The sequence below is a fragment of the Lithobates pipiens genome, unplaced genomic scaffold (assembly GCF_037356315.1).
Source record: "Lithobates pipiens isolate NorthernLeopardFrog02 unplaced genomic scaffold, aLitPip1_a1.2 Scaffold_28, whole genome shotgun sequence".
Lineage (NCBI taxonomy): Eukaryota > Metazoa > Chordata > Amphibia > Anura > Ranidae > Lithobates > Lithobates pipiens.
In genome coordinates, this window is record NW_027507789.1 from 45626128 (window position 1) to 45644073 (window position 17946).

General features: G+C 46.4%; 1 protein-coding gene across 1 annotated transcript in view; it reads right to left on the bottom strand.

The window, feature by feature from the left end:
* Nucleotides 1-16071, bottom strand: part of CHMP4B (charged multivesicular body protein 4B) — a 37147-nt gene extending 21076 nt beyond the window's left edge. Inside the window, exon 1 of the mRNA XM_077459159.1 lies at nucleotides 15765-16071. Within this exon, the coding sequence (XP_077315285.1) occupies nucleotides 15765-15948 (184 nt within the window). The 5' untranslated portion in view covers nucleotides 15949-16071. The remainder of the gene's footprint in view (nucleotides 1-15764) is intronic.
* Nucleotides 16072-17946: the final 1875 nt, after the last annotated feature.

A 17946-nucleotide genomic window follows, 5' to 3' on the forward strand; every position in this document is an offset into this window, starting at 1 on the left:
TCCCTAAAAAGGAAACAAACTCCGGAGACGCAATGCTGCCTTAAAGTAGTGACTAGTGTCCCTAGACACCTGGAGCGAATACGAACGTTTCTTACAAGTGGAACGTATTCTTACAAAGCTGGACATGTTTAGTAAGCTGTGGCAGGTTTTCACTTGTTGCACTCAAAGCTTTAAGGAAAAAAAAAAAAAAAAACACACACACACACACACACCACAGTACAGTACAGCGACATGAAAGGCTGGAGCCTCGTAAACGCCATGATCGATGTGTACAGCTCTTTGTCACTTTGTACTCTGACGAGCTGCTACACACCTAGCAACCGCCCTGGTGACAGTCAGCCCCCTCCTTCTACTCACAGTGATCATGTAATAGCTACTACAGGTTTTCCTTACTACAGCTGTCAAACGCAAGCTCAGTTATTACAAAGCGAGTACAAGAAAACTTCAGTGTGAATTGCTCAAGTCTGATCGTTCCCTTCCTAGCTGCACATACCCATCTTCCATTGGCCTCCCTCTGTTTTAGGCACCAATGTGTGTTGACACTGGATCAATAAGGGTGGGAATTGGTCCTAAAGGGTATAAAGTGGAATGCGTTTCCTTCAAGAAAAAACAGATCTGCAGTCAAAGTATAGTTCATGCCAGTAGTTCCCAACCTCAGTCCTCAAATACCCTCAACGGGCCATGTTTTCAGGTTTTCTTTTACTTTGCATGGCTGCTTTAAAATCAATATCAATGACATGGTATTGATAAGAGCTATTTTATCTAAGCAAAATTTCCCAAAACATGACCCGTTGGTGGTACTTGAGGACTGAGGTTGAGAACCACTCGTGTATGCGGTCCTTGTTCTGGTCCTAGGCCTCTAGGACTTCTCCAATCATGATAAATGGGTCACTCATTGGACAATCAACTCTTAGGATGTGCACCAAGAGGCACCTAGTACAAATGATTGGATGTGTATAGAGGTACACCTACACATAGGAGGGCGCAACTGGCTAGTGCATCAGCACAATACAACTTTAATACTAAAAGACAATTGCTTACTCAAACATAAATGACAACAGCCATGCCACAAAAACTCCGGCCATAGGCGATGTCATCTAGCAATGTAGAGCATAGTTGGAAGCCTGATGCATTTCGTGGGACATGCCCCCTCCCTCAGTTCTGAAGAAAAGGGCATGTCCCCTGAAACACTCCAGCCATAGATGATGTCTTCTAGCCATGTAGTGCAGGGTGTGAAAGAAAATTGTTTGATTCTCCCTTCAACACTATTGAATTCTGCCAGCAGGGAGCTTTTCGTGCCGGCAGAACACGCTGATCCCTGCTATATCGCTTGTGTTACACAAGTATGAATTGGGCGCAGCCAATAACGAGGTCCCACACACCTGGACTGTTTTATAACATACTGGAAACAGTTCAAATTAAATATTGAGTGGACCTCAAAACAGAAAACCCATACCTGGAGGTGACAAACTAATTTATTGAACAGTAACAGAAGCCATAAGAAAAGTTGCTGTAGTCAGGAGCGCCATGAATCATTTCCTTTTCTGACCAATTTGCCAAAGTGGAAAAGGCCAGATTAGCACTCGAAGATTTTTGCAGCTGAGCCTGCGAGTTGTCACTCACCTCGAGTGGTATACATTTCTATTTGTGAAACCCAAACTTGGGGGGCTAAGGGGAGAAAAAAAAAAAAGGGTCAAGAACGATGGTAAGAAGGTCTCACCAATAACGTCAGAAAAGACGGTGACCAATCTATACATCTCTATATATCGAGAGAGAAACACAAGATATTATGTCGTTTGTAGACCGTGTGACATTTTCCTCAGTACACAAATGTCTAGCCTAAGACAAGAACCCGGACTTCATTGGCAGGAAATAGAAACTGGGAAGAAGTCCAAAAACCATAATAAGCAGTTAGGAAAAAAGTCTCGGTGATTATCAAAAACAACTTCTATAGAGAAGTACACAGAGGACACAAGAGTCACACAAAATACAACTTTAAATCATTAGTATCGGGTAAGAAGGGTTCAAGTTTAGCTCTTGATGGCCCACTCCATCCCACATGAGCTTCCTACAGGGACCTCTGCAACAGTCTTGTTTGGGACAAGATCCGTGACTGGTCGAAAAAAAAAAAAAATATATATATAAAAAAAATTTTTTTCGACCAGTCACGGATTATTATATTATTCCAAATTCATAATTCACCATTTATAGGTATTATAATATATTTATGGCAAGCTTGCAAAACATATTTGGTTTTATGATTAATCATAATAAATAGTATGTGTGAATGACCTTGATCAGGTGTTCAGTGAAACATATCCTCATCTAAAGCTGAGTTAGTAATAAGTTTCTGATGTAGCCAATTTGAGTATGACATATATGGTATCTTGGTACAGAATGTCATGAGAAGACAAAAATAGACATGTGTCTACGTAGCTAAAGCAATGATACATTGTGGATTATATCTTGTTAAAATAAGTTTAGAGTAGTCTCAGTCATGTTAATACATATTAGTATAAAGTTACTTAATGTAAAATTGTTAATATGTGTTCATATTATGTAAATGTTTGGTTATATGATATTACATGAACAGCACATGATGTCAAGTATGGAGTGTTACATGTGAGCTTGTCAATCAAGCTCCATATGACTCTCTGAGTTAGTATCTACTTTTGGATCGCACATTGCGGAAGTTAGCAGAAATGAATGTGTGCCATACAAGGTTCTAAGTTTGTGAGGTTATGACGTTCACATGTAATATATAAAACCAATGTTTCGAGATTGAAGGAGAGCACTCGCAGACACTCACACGGGCACTCACTCACACTCCCACTAAAGATATGATACTGACATATTCACACAGAGACTGATGACTTGGGACAGCTGAATTCTGCCAGAAGTCTAAGAACGTCATTTCCTGTTTCTTCTTGAAGGACACACAAGACAGCGAGGCAGCAACCTTTGAAACACACATGCTTTCATAAGCTTATTACAGCTTTATAATTATTCTATTTCATATATTTTTACCTACACTGAACTCAACTATTATTCTTTTTATATTGCATTTATGATGCCAACTGTGTGACAAATAAACTCACACTTTCTTTTAAGTCAGTTTGACTATCAATGCTATTGATTCGGAAACGCCTCTGAGATACAGAATATTAGATATTTTTAATATTCTCCAAAAAAAATAAAAAATGAATAAATATATATAATTTTTTATTTTATTTTTATTTATTAACCATATGGTTTATTATTGGTAGTCTCCAAACTGCGGCCCTTTTCTTGCCTTTATCCAGCCCTTGTGGCATCATTCCTCCCACCGCCGCCAACGACGGGACACTACACCTCCCGCCGCCAACGACGGGACACTACACCTCCCGCCGCCAACGACGGGACACTACACCTCCCACTGACTGATTTTCTAGCCCTACTGGCCACGGTCCTCTAAAGTCTGAAGGGCATTAAACTGGCCCTTTGTTTAGAAAGTTTGCAGACCCCTGATTTATAGAATTAGAATATGAAAAAGATTACAGTGAGGAAAAAAAGAGGAAGCCTTTACAACCAAAAAACTAAACAGAATATAGTTGGGAGTTTGGCAGTTGGGGGTGGGTGTTCGCGCTTCAGTCATCCCGACATGGTGGATATGGTGTCAGGGTGATTGAAAGCAATTATTTCTACCATTAAAATTGTAATTTATGCTGAAATGCCACCGCAGCCACCAGATGTGGCCCGTCACTTTGTAAGGGTTTTGTGTGGTGAAAGAACTTACTAATAGTAAAGCCGCTTCCCAGCACTACAGCCACACAAGGAATCTGTACGGAGTGGGAACCATGTAGTTGATTACAGGGTTCCACTCCTAAGAGCTGAGAATCTCATGGAGGCGGACCCAACAGCGGTGATGTGAGCGGCGATGCGAGCAATGATGCTCTGGTCTCTGCTCACCTCATTCAGTGTAGCTTGTGTGGTCTTACTTCAAGCAGGGCATGGACAGGCACTGATCCGCAGCCCGGGGGTTGAGGACCCCTGCTTAACATAACTCCAGGCTGGATATTTTATGACCAACCTTACTTTAAAAAGCAATCTGCAGCAACTAAGAACTAAGAAGCAATAATAAACTGCATTCATTAAAGTGCTGAAATCTCATCACCTTGGTATTATGTAACCCCCCAATATTTTAGATCCAATCTTGTCAGTTATAGTACATCAGACAAGCCCTTTGTATTCCTAATTGAACTGCTCTGTGTCAGCTGAAAAGCAGTTAAAGGTCTGCACCATTATTGCAGTTGCTGGAACACTAATCCATTTATGTTGTTAACCGTTTCTATCCAATCTCTCTTATGTTTTGTTTAATAACACTGTTCTAAGGACTAAATACTATTTCTGCACTCGTATAGGACTTGTAATTGGGATGAATAGGACTTGTATCTACAGGGATTTTCCTTAAACAGAATGAACCTGTGTTATATAACTTTATAAAGTAAAATAATGAGATAGTGCTGTATAAACACACAAGAAAATGTAATTAGAAGGCATTGTGACATGACACCTAACATGCCAAGTCCTCCCCCATTAAAGTGTAACTGAATTTAACTAGTGAAAAACTGCAAGCAGGCAGCTCTTTATTGCAGAATAGCCTTGCCATGTCTCTTCTGTAATAAAACTTACAGTGTTACTAAACCCGCAACAGTAAAATCAGTCTGTATATGCAGTAAAGCATGCTTGTTATTCTCACTGTGGAACCAAAGGGATTAATCCCTTGCGTTGTGTAAAAAGGCTGTTTGATCCTGTCTTTTCTGATCCTTACCTTCTTCCACTGTCCCCTAATAATTTTCAGATAACAGAGCCTATGGAGTCAGGTTGCACATGCTCAGTTTGGTGTGCATTGCTAGAGAGCTTTTTTACTTCTTGGGACAGTACATGTGATCAGCACAGGGCCAATCAGCGCTGCTCGGACAGAGGGTTAGGGATCATGTAGCCTCATAGGATAGTCAGAAAACTCCTCCTACAAGCTTTAGCCAGTGCTTGACTGGGCACTGATAGAAGTCACAAGACTGCTATATACTGCTGATGAAAAAAAGGTATTTATCAGTTTAAAGTTACTAAAATAATTGCATTCCAATGCATTGGGTTTAGTTTAGTAACACTAACTGCCTGCTCGTAGTCTTCTACTGAATTTACACCGAGCTGCACATGCCTGGAGTGGTATCATTTCCCCACCAGCCAATCAAAAGGCCAAAAATCTGGCATGTGGAAGTAGCCAGAAAAGATGACAGCATCCAATGAGAGATGTGACCACTGCGTTGCTGGAAGGTGGAGGTGCATATTTCTGGAGGGTTAGTTCCCCCTTAAGGAGTATACTAGCGTTGCACCAGTGCCAATACTATGCATTGAATTAATGCAAATGGTCAGATACTAAAACTGATATCTTCAAGAGTCCAGTGCGATTTCATTCAGCACCTGAGCAGGCCTCAGTGCGATTTCAAAAAGTCTGTCACAATTGTCAGCCCGGTTCAAGTCCCACCTGAATCACTGAACAAAGTCGCAGCGCACGGGGCTTGAAATCACGCTGCAAACCAGCCCCACGCAGTATGTGAACTTAGGCAAGGTATCGCCAAGTACTTCAGAAAAAGTATCGGTACTCGGTGTTAAAACAAAAACTTATTGGTGCATCCATAGGGTACACAAACAGCTACACAGCGTACATGTTCCCTTGTATTATCTGCTAACCACTTTAGGACACTTGCAGTTAAAGGATAAGTTCACCTTTACAGAAGAAATAAGTGAACATATTTCTGCACAAAAAAAAAATATTTCCTGCGAGAGCCTGGAAAGCATTACACCAATGATCAGTAGATCATGACTGCAATGTGGGCCCCTGCAGATACATCCTCCGGCTTTTGTCCCACACACTTCTGTACAGGCTGCTTGAAAATTGGAGGACATGTAAGTGAACTAAGAGCGCTCATTAGGGAAAAACTGAAACTGCAAGTCTTTCTGCTGCAGTGCCAGACAGTACTTGTAGTTTATTAATTCACAAAGAATCTGTAAATGAACAACGCGGTTGTGTGGGACAGTGGGTGCAGAAAGCAAAACCCCTGTCTGCTGTCACAGGGAAAAGGGGAATCGGGAAGAAGAGGCAGGAGCTGGGACATGTGGCATGTTTCCAAGATGAACTTATCCTTTAAGAGCCCATTCACATCAGATGCAGTAGGGCTGAGCTGGCAGTTATTTCTAATGTAACCCCAAAGCAGACTAGGAAAAAGCCTAGTTTCTAATGTCACTTCACATCGCAGCATTGCTCTGCTGAATTAAAGTACTGTATGCACTTTTTTTTTCTTTTTTTTTTTTTTAAGTGCAACAGGTTGAGACTAGAACCATCACACAAAAATACCGTCATGGTGAAGAACCAGAATGAAATGTCACTCATTACATTTTAATAAAGTTCCTGGTAAGAAAAAAAGTAAACGATGCTTCATGATCGACACTGCATCACACAGCATATTATACTGTGCTCCCATCGCTGCTCACTGGTGTGACCGGCACTAAGAAATTCTGGGATGTCACCAGAACTAATTTCCTCGCTGGAAGATTTTTTCCCCTCTATTCCACTTCAAAAGTTGGGATTTACTTTTACTCTCAATGATAAGTGCAAACAGGATTCAATAGGATTCTGGAATTGTGGCATTTAATTTCCACCTATAAGGTGTCTGTTGCTTTGCAGGATCTCCCTGGAGGTCACATGAAGCCACCCTGATGTGCACTCCCAGGCAGGACTACATCTTCACAATGCCACCTGGTGCCCTGCTCAGGGGGACACATTGCATTGGGCACAGCGTGCAGGGAATTGCCATCAGGTGCTTTAGTACTGCGTTTGGGGGGGGGGGGGGGGGTCATGCTCATTACAGGCAGCACACAAAAATATAAAAAATAAAAATCAGGGACCCAATGCGTTAGATCACCCCAACAGCCAGTAAAGCTGAGCCAGATGATGAAACAGAATTTTGCACTTTGGATTTAAGACTACTATAGAGATCATTTACACACTGAGCAGCGACTTGTGTCTTTCTGCCCTGGATAAAAGCAGGTCATCATTAGGACATACAGAACAATGATTTTCTATGTGCCCCATTCACACTAGTGTGATGTGTGCAGAAAAAAAAATGCAGCATATCAGCATTTTCCCTCAGGGCACTCGATGGCCCTAAATATCACACATGCCGTTCTGTGGAATCTCAATGGTCACCATGTGACACTTCAAATAAAGTTAAAAAGTAAAACTAAGGATGGGTAGTTGGGTTCGTGAGCGGCGGCTGCCTCTGGATTAGGTTCAGAATGCAGCATTATAGATGCTCTATGATATGTAGAACTACGCAAAGTGTTCAAAGATGGTTACCGGCATTCTGAATACTGTGGAAGTGGAACCCCCCCCAGGTATACAGTGCTGTCCTCCCTGCCCCCCCCCCCAGGTATACAGTGCTGTCCTCCCTGCCCCCCCCCCCAGGTATACAGTGCTGTCCTCCCTGCCCCCCCCAGGTATACAGTGCTGTCCTCCCTGCTCCCCCCCGGTATACAGTGCTGACCTCCCTGGCCCCCCCACGGTATACAGTGCTGTCCTCCCTGCCCCCCCCCCCCAGGTATACAGTGCTGTCCTCCCTGCCCCCCCCCCCCCCCAGGTATACAGTGCTGTCCTCCCTGCCCCCCCCCCCCCAGGTATACAGTGCTGTCCTCCCTGCCCCCCCCCCCCCCAGGTATACAGTGCTGTCCTCCCTGCCCCCCCCCCCCAGGTATACAGTGCTGTCCTCCCTGCCCCCCCCCCAGGTATACAGTGCTGTCCTCCCTGCCCCCCACCCAGGTATACAGTGCTGTCCTCCCTGCTCCCCCCCCCAGGTATACAGTGCTGTCCTCCCTGCCCCCCCCCCCAGGTATACAGTGCTGTCCTCCAAGCCCCCCCCCCGGTATACAGTGCTGTCCTCCAAGCCCCCCCCGGTATACAGTGCTGTCCTCCAAGCCCCCCCCGGTATACAGTGCTGTCCTCCAAGCCCCCCCCGGTATACAGTGCTGTCCTCCAAGCCCCCCCCGGTATACAGTGCTGTCCTCCAAGCCCCCCCCCCCGGTATACAGTGCTGTCCTCCAAGCCCCCCCCCCGGTATACAGTGCTGTCCTCCAAGCCCCCCCCCCGGTATACAGTGCTGTCCTCCAAGCCCCCCCCCCCCGGTATACAGTGCTGTCCTCCAAGCCCCCCCCCCGGTATACAGTGCTGTCCTCCAAGCCCCCCCCGGTATACAGTGCTGTCCTCCAAGCCCCCCCCGGTATACAGTGCTGTCCTCCAAGCCCCCCCCGGTATACAGTGCTGTCCTCCAAGCCCCCCCGGTATACAGTGCTGTCCTCCAAGCCCCCCCGGTATACAGTGCTGTCCTCCAAGCCCCCCCCCCCCCGGTATACAGTGCTGTCCTCCAAGCCCCCCCGGTATACAGTGCTGTCCTCCAAGCCCCCCCGGTATACAGTGCTGTCCTCCAAGCCCCCCCGGTATACAGTGCTGTCCTCCAAGCCCCCCCCCCCCGGTATACAGTGCTGTCCTCCAAGCCCCCCCCCCCGGTATACAGTGCTGTCCTCCAAGCCCCCCCCCCCCCGGTATACAGTGCTGTCCTCCCTGCTCCCCCCCCCGGTATACAGTGCTGTCCTCCCTGCTCCCCCCCCCCCCCCGGTATACAGTGCTGTCCTCCCTGCTCCCCCCCCCCCCCCGGTATACAGTGCTGTCCTCCCTGCTCCCTTGCACTCCTAATTCTACTCTTGTCTGCTCCTGATGGTGGTTTCCCTTCTGGATACTTAAATAAAGTGTCACACAACTACTACTGCTTGGATTATGTTTTATATGGGTGCTCTATGTATGGTCGATGAGATTGTATCACCGCTTTTATATGTTTATTTTGAAACTTAAATAAACTATGTTAAAAAAAAAAAAGTTAAAAAGTATGCAGTGTGACGTGATGAAGCTGCCCGCACGGTAAATTGCTGCATTTTACCCCGTGGGCTAGTGTGAACATAGCTTTAGAAGTTTGGGGTTCACAAAAAAAAAAAAAAAAAAAAAACAAACGTCTATACTTACCAGGGGTCAACAAATATTGTTTTTTCGGCCACCTCTCAGGCCGATATTCTAAAAATATTTACACTTTTTTTTTTAATCACCATTACTGCTGTCACAAGGAATATAAACATCCCTTGTGACAGTAATAGGCAGTGACAGGTACTCTTTATGGAGGGATGGGGGGGGGGGTCTATAAGACACCAAACCCCTCCTCTGCACTTGAAAGTATTCAAAACTTCAAGATCTGCATTTTTGAAAACTTTATATGTTTTAAAACTGGAGCCTTTAAGATGGATGTCATGACATCACTTCCGGGTTACTACTATAGATCCGACACCTGAAAGAAGCATCGGCTTTGTTTGGGTCTTCGGCCAGCCGGCGGACGTCCCGACTGGTTACTCTGGTGGACGGGAGAGCCTGGGCGACCGGCGGGAGTGTCCCCTCCTGCTGCTTGTAATAGCAGCTGAGCCGCATCGGTTGTTGACACAGTAAAGCCGACCATCCGCTCTAAAGAACGGTACTGGGGTGATACCTGAAGCTACGTGCATCACCCCGGTAAAACCCTTTGAAGCAATATCGGGTACGTTTGTGCCCAATACCAATACTTAAAAAAAAAAAAAAAAAAAAAGTGAATTATCAGCTGCTGATAACCGGCCTCACCGATAATCGGTTGAGCCCTATAACTTACCTCCATGCTGCAGCAGTCCTGACCGGCACTAAGCTGTCAGATTTTCAGGTGGACCTGATGGGACCCTCCATTTAACCCTATGGAACGGCGGATGCCAGCGATGTCCGCTGACAATTGCTGCTATCCGATCCTCTCCGCCAAAAACCAGACGGATGGTGACCTTAATGTTCCATCCCTCTGGCAGATGGGATCAGATGAAAAGACAGACAGGCGGTCTGTTTTCATCCGATCTCCCCATAGAGGAAAGCGGGGGGGGGCTCTGACAGGTCCATCTCAGCACATTGAGCGGAGACGGACCTATCATCTGCCCGTTCAGCAGAGTGATTCCCCCCGCTGAGCAAACAGAGTCCGCCGGGTGGACAGCCCGTGTGAAAGGACCCTTACTGCACAAGTTGATTGGTTGCTATGCACAACTTCCCAGTTTTAGTAAATATCTCCTGTGTGCTACTTGCAACACAGGGGCTGAAATTGGATTGCACAACTATTGTCACACACACACAAAAAAAAGAGAAAAAAAGCCAATTAGTAATCGGCAGCTATCAGTATAAAGTCTGTTGCAGATCTGGTTGGATTGCTGTAGGACTTGCACTTAGATTTCCTTGATGGTTGTACAGACATGCATGAGTAGCAGTGATGAATGAGAATTTCCAAACAAACCATCGCTACATCATGCTTCCTTTTCTTTTTTTACTTCTATGTGGTCACGAGACCACAAAGCTCCATCTCATGAAGTCACAGCTACAGGAGATTCACCCCCACCATGAGACCCTCTACAGTGCAGTCTAGCCGGAGTTTTGTGGTCATGTGACTATAGAAAAGCTTTAAAAAAACATTATTCAGGAAGTGATTACACTGAGGGGTTGTTTTACTAAAACTGGAGAGCGCAAAATCTGGTGCAGCTCTGCTTAGAAAGAAACCAATCAGCTTCCAGGTTTTTTTTTTGGTCAAAGTTTAAAGTGGTTGTAAACCCTTACAAACCACTTTGACCTACAGGTAAGCCTAGATTAAGGCTTACCTGTAGGTCCAAGCAATATCTCCTAAACCTATATGGTTTAGGAGATATTTGCCCGAAAACGGGCACCGCTGTCTACGGCGCATGCGCCGTAGACAGCGGCACGCAGGCGCACTGAGCGCGGCATTTCCAAGAATGGAGCTGCCGAGCGTGTCGACTCCCGTGCGCATGCGCGGGAGTGACGTCATCGCGGCTTCACCGAATGACAGCGGCGGAGCTGCGAGACCCCACCAACAAGATGGATGCGGCGGACTACAGGGGACAGCGGCGACTTCGCTGGCTCCTGTGTCAGGTAAGTGACACATAATGGGCTACTATGCGATGCATAGTAGTCCATTATGCTTTGCCTTTGCAGGGAATGAAAGAGGAAGTAAACTCATAAGGGTTTACTTCCTCTTTAAACAAACTGAAGTTAGAAGCCGATTGGCTACCATAGAAAACTGCACCAGATTTTGCACACTCCAGTTTTAGTAAATCAACCTCATTGTACGCAGAGGACCATGATTTACAGCTGGGTTATCATGTAGCCTTTAGCCCGGGTTCACACTGATGTGGGTTAGAAATCATGTGAGCTCAGCTGAACTCGCATGATTTCAAACCGGTGTTCTGCCGTATAGTGTCCGGCCATCATATAGCGTCCGCCCCGTACTGCGCATGTGCAGTACGGAGCAGACGAAGCTTCGGAAAATTTCCGAAGCTGAACGGCGCCTGCGCCGTGAGTGGAGGTGGTAGCCCCACCATCCAAGCGGACATAGGGTTGTGAGTATTAAAGGGCCCCTCGCGGGCGAGCTTCGCTCGCCACGCTTCGGGCTCGGCCTCGCTGCGCTCGGCTCTTTTTTATTCCTACTCTATGTCCACTTGGATAGTGGGGATAGAACCTGGACTCACGGCGCAGGCGCCGTTCATCCTGGGCAATTTTCGGAATCTGTGTTGCTGTGTACTGGGCAGTACACAGCGGACACTATCCGATGGAGGACGTTATTAGACAAGACACCGGCAATGCAGTCTGACTTCGGGGGGGGGGGGGGGGGGGGGATTTGACAGACATCTGTGCGGGTTCATGCAGAGACGTCTATTCAAATCATTGCCAAAAGTAGAACAAGAACTATTTTTGGGAATCCGCGCGTCACTCCGATTCGGACAGTGCAATAGCTGCCATTTGGCATGCAATTTTGCATGTCAAATCGCATGCCAAATCAGTCCAATGTAAATGCGGGCTCCCTTCCACTTGAATCTGTCCCTTTAAGTAGTTATAATGGTGGGCCCTCCCCGCCCCACCACTGATTTACTTAAAGTGAAGCTATGCTTTGTTGTGCATGGAGCGGCATTGAGTTCACACTCCATGCAAAACTTGTTTTTTCAGTTCTGAATACAAAAAAGGAAGAGGAATTTATATTGCTGCCTGAGGTCTCCTTAGGGACACTTTGTGTTTTCATGACAAGATGGAGGCACAGACAAGTAGTAGAGAAAAATCTAACATGGCAAAGGAGACAGAAACATAAAACTTAGGGGCTCATTCACACAAGGGGATGATTTACTAAAACTGGTGCAGCTCTGCATAGAAACCAGCTTCCAGGTTTTATTATCAAAGCTTAAAGAAGCTGAAGTTAGAAGCCGATTGGCTACCATACACAGCTGCACCAGATTTTACACTCCCTAGGTTTAGTAAAATGAACCCAATTGGGGCATACACCGCCACAATTCTGCAGATTTATGCACCCAGGAGTCAAAGGTATTTGGCATACAGCTGCAGCAGCCTGTACAAATGAGAAGCTGCCATACACCGCGGCTGTACACCTGTATCCGCACACTGGAGTGTGTACATGAGCGGCCCTGGATGCAGACATTTTGTGTTCCCTCATCTGTGAGACCACTTGGCCGTGACATTTGCTGGCATATCATTGGTTTATAGAGGCTGCCGGCCATGGCAGTGTGCCAACACCCATGCCTTCTAAAAGCGATACTTTCAAGTGCACAGACTAAGCCCTGGTTCACACCAGATAAGTTTGTCATGTGATTTGACAGTTGGCACCCCATTGTCCTGTCGGATAGTGTCCCCCGTCGGATAGTGTCCGCTGTGTACTGCGCATAGGACAAGCAGATTCTGAAACTATCCAAAGATGAACGGCGCCTGCGCCGTGAGTCCAGGTTCTAGCCCCACCATCCAAGTGGACATAGATTTTGAATAAAAAGAGCCGAGCGAAGCGAGGCCATGCCTGAAGCATGGCGAGCGAAGCAAGCCCACGAGGGGCCCTCTAATATGTGCAGCCCTATGTCCACTTGGATGGTGGTGCTTCCACCTCGACTCACGGCGCAGGTGCCATTCATCTTCGGAAATTTTCCAAATCTCCCTCTGCTCCGTAGAGAGCAAGCGCTGCGCCTGTGCAGTACGGGGCGGACACTTTTAGATGGCCGGACTCTATATGTCACAACACAGGCAATGGAACCGTGCAAATCATAGTGACTTTGAAACAGATTCCTGCACTACTTTTTTTTAGATTTCATTGCGACTTGCATTGATTTCTGTTAAATGAGAGCACAAGTCGCAATAAAATTGGAGGTCCAAATTGCACTGATCTGTGGTTTAGAAATAACCCTAAAAAAAAGTGCAATATCAAAGCCGTACTGGTGTGAACAAGGGAAGCATCCAAGAGCAAAATAGGTATTGGTGAGTATTTGAGAAAAAGTATTGGTACTCTTACTTGGTCTAAAATAAATCATCAGTGCATCCCTAGCCCAAAGGCATTTGTGTGTATGAGCCCTTTAGGGGTTGTAGCAGTCCCCTTTTCCAAGGTGTTGTCAGCATGCCACTTGGAGATCTCTCCTCACTTCCTGTCCTGGTGACATATTGTCACCAGGACAGGAAGTGAGTGGAATTCTCCCCAAAGGGCCAAAGACAACAATTGGCTTTTTTCCCCAGAGATGAGCAGCACGGAGAAGCGCAGGATCTGAAGGAGGAGTTCTGTGCTCCTTTGCTGCTGACACAAGGTGGGGGTGCTGTGGCAGCACAGAGAGGAACAGGACCTGTAGAAGGAGTTCTGACCTCTGCTGCCCCCTCCCCCACAGGCTCCACAGTCATCAGCAGCAGACAGAACTTGTTGTACCAATGCTATTCCTCTATGTGAAGCCGCAGTGCCCCTCATCTCCTCCTCCCCTAGTCTCAGCAGACAACTCCAGCCCTCCTCCAAACCCTGCACTGCCCCCCCCCCCCCCCCCAGCTTCTTCCCAGCAGCAGCACAAGGTAGAGGGGGTGTATTGTCATGTAAGGTAGGGTGTGCGCGACTCTTGATTTCTGATGGTGGACGGCTCTTGCTATCTGATGTAAGGGTGGTGGGGGGCTATTGATATCCAAAAGTGGGTGGCTCTTGATATCTGACATAAGCGTGGTGGGGGCCCTTGACATCTGACGCAAGCGTGGGGGGCTTTGGACATCTAGCCTTACAGATACAGCTGCCCCTTTGAGGGCAACCATAACGCTGATGCGGCTTGCAATGAACTGGAATTTGACACCTCCGTTTTAGCCAATAGCAAGCACTAGGGGGCGAAGGTTAGGGGGTGGAGCGATGCTGTGAGGCTCGGATCACATCGGTGCGACGTGGGAACCTCCACAATTCATGTGCGGTTTCTCACATCGCATCTGAATCGCAGGAAGTTCACATTGATATCTGCGAACCTTTGTGGGGTGTCAATATGAAGTTAAAATCAGTTTGCAGACCGCAGTGTGAGCTGTAGAATCGGATCACGTGGGTCTGAACACCTATCCAATCCGATTCCAGTGCGGACCAAAATTGGGGTCCTGCCCTACACTGGTGCAAATCTGATGCAACTTCAGGGAGAATTAGGCCTCATGCACACGAGACGCAGATGAAACCTCTGTTAAAAAAAAGCTGAAACGCGCGTTTTGCCGCGTTTGCATGCCGCGTTTAGACGCGTTTGCGTTTAAACGCGTTTATAAAGATAACATCATGTAGACCCTCCCCAAGCTCTCAAAGCATTTTTTTTAACTATTTCTGCTATTTTGATCAGAGTGAGCAGCAGCAGCATAGAGAGCAGTTGTACACTTGCATTTGCCGTGTCACTTGCCACGGCACCTGCCACAAGTTGTGGATTGTCCACTTGCAATTGCAATTGTTTAAAATATTTTTCTAATGGTTTTTCATCATTTGCAATCATTTTTGAGATTTTTAATGTAAAAAAAAAGGTCACCTTTAAAAACGCATATAAACGCAAACGCGGCTAAACGCGGTAGCGGCGTTTTGCCGCGTTTTACCGCGTTTTGCGTCTGAAACGCAGAAATTTTTGTTTCTGAACGCATTTTTTTGCTTCTGGAAAAACGAGATTAAACGCAACTGCATATAAACGGAAAAAAACGAGACTGTGTGCATGGACACATAGGATAACATTGAATGAGTTCAGGTGCAGTTGAAAAAACTGTCCAACTGCATCTGAACGCGCGTTTAACTGCGTCTCGTGTGCATGAGGCCTAAGCGTCACACAGACCCTGCATGTGATGTGCACAGCAATACGGTGCGAATCACATGCGATATCTGCGATCCCAGCCTGAAATGTGTACACCGTCTTTTGGGCAAAAACACTCCAATCACCCTAAAAGATTGTGTACTATCTAGTGAGCACGAGCGACAAAACGCCTGGATGTGAGCGATCAGCGACCACTGATATAAAGGGGATGTGACTTTGCTGAGTGTGCTGGGACTGGGAGAGGGAATACTCTGATCAGGCGTTGAACGGGTGTGTGGATGAGCCCCTCAGCAATAAAACCCTGACAGAGGGTCTAGCCCTCCCCCACCAGGTAGAAGTGTGGGGTCCCTTTAAACTCTTTACAGTCACGTGATTCGGGAGGAGGCGTGGCCGCATCTCCTCCGGTTGCTATGAGTTACAGCTGAGGGAAGGAGGGAGCAGTTGTCTATGACAACCAGGTGTTGTAGTTGCCATGGGTAACAGGTGAGTTGTACCTCTCTTGTTCTTGGTGCCGTGTTTCCTGGCGGCGGTCAGCTCCTGCTCGATCTTCTTCTCCAGGAACTCTTGCTTCTTGGTGAGCATCTCCTCGGTGTCCCGCAGCTTCTGGATAGCCTCTTGGGGGCTCGGGCCTTTGGAGCCCTTACCCCCGGTGCCGAACAGCTTCCCAAACACCGACATCTCCCCCCGGTGTGTCCGCACTGCCGAGCCGCCCTCACTTGTGTGACCGACCTACTCCTTCCTCCACTGCGACGACAGCAACCGGACCCGTCCCGTCAGACCCTGCGAGCTGACGTCATCTCATCACGCGTTCTACGGGCAGTGACTGGGAGATGAGTCACGCTCTCGTGCGCCTGAGTGCGGAGTGGCCATTTTGGAAAAGGGCTCCTCATTATTTACATTGCCAAAAACTTTACGAAAGAAAAAAAACTCTGCTCTCCAAACAGCATCACGTTCTTGTATGACAGTGAGAGTTCTGCAATAAATAAAAATCCCGTATGAGTCAACTTTATAATATACGTGTTTGCAAAATACTTGCATCAAAATGCATGCAGCAGCACGCCATTATATTATGAGTCAATTACGCTGTGATGAATTAAACAGCGGGAAATAATAAAAAGCTAGTGCCGACGTGGTTAATGTGGGTTTGCCAATATCAAAGATGGCCGCCGCCGTGGGGCGACGAAGGGCATACGGCGCAAGTCCGTCCTGGCGGTGGCACGTCACGTCACGGTAGGGCTGGCAGGCGTTGGGTGCGCATGCGCAGCTGAGGCAGGGTGGGAACTGGGCGGGAGTTTGACGTAGATAGAGTTAGTTACACCTGGAAACAGTATCTGTCAGGAGGTGATGAAGTCATAGCGGTGATTTCACTGGAAGTTTTTATCTGACTCGTGATCAGAGCTGTTAAATTAAGTCTATAATCTCATATATATTTATAAATGAAAGCTGAGGAAGGTGGGGCTACTAAATCTCCCCAAAGTGAGAAAATTCCCCTCATATACTGTTGTCACCAGAAGAGATATTTCCTGTTCCATAGACAAAACCAGACGTGAGAGAAAATCCCTCCGAAATGAGGGGAATTTCCTTGTTATACATTTATCCCCAGAACAGATACTTCCTGTTCCAAAGACACAACAGGAAGTGGAGGAAAATCTGCCAGACTTTAGAAAAATCCTCCTCTTATACTGTTGTCACCAGAATAGATAATTCCTGTTCTACAGACAAAACAGGAAGTGAGATAAAATCCCCCCAAATGAGGAGAATTTCCTTCTTATACATTTGTCCCCAGAACAGATACTTCTTGTTCCACCGACAAAAGAGGAAGTGGGAGAAAATTCCTCCAAAGTGAGAAAAGTCCCCCTCTTCTACTGTTATCACCAGAATAGATACTTCCTGTTCCACAGACAAAACAGGAAGTGAGAGAAAATCCTCCCAAATTGAGGAGAATTTCCTTGTTATACATTTGTCCCCAGAATAGATAATTCTTGTTCCACCAACAAAACAGGAAGTGGGAGAAAATCTCCCCAAAAGGAGAACAACCCCTTCTTATACTGTTGTCACCAGAATAGATACTTCCTGTTCCACACACAAAACAGGAAGTGAGAGAAAATCCTCCCAAATTGAGGAGAATTTCCTTGTTATACATTTGTCCCCAGAATAGATAATTCTTGTTCCACCAACAAAACAGGAAGTGGGAGAAAATCTCCCCAAAAGGAGAACAACCCCTTCTTATACTGTTGTCACCAGAAAAGATACTTCCTGTTCCACAGACAAAACAGGAAGTGGGAGAAAATCTCCCTAGAGTACGAAAAATCCTCCTCTTATACTGGTGTCACCAGAATAGATATTTCCTGTTCCACAGACAAAACAGGATGTGAGAGAAAATCCCCCCAAAGTGAGGAGAATTTCCTTGTTATACATTTGTCCCCAGAATAGATACTTCTTGTTCCACTGACAAAACAGGACAAATCTCCCCAAAGTGAGAAAAATCCCCCTCTTATACTGTTGTCACCAGAAAAGATACTTCCTGTTCCACAGACAAAACAGGGAGTGAGAGAAAATCCCCCCAACGTGAGGAGAATTTCCCTGTTATAAATTTGTCTCCTGAAGAGATATTTCCTGTTCCACAGACAAAACAGGAAGTGGGAGAAAATCCCCCCAAAGTGAGGGGAATTTCCT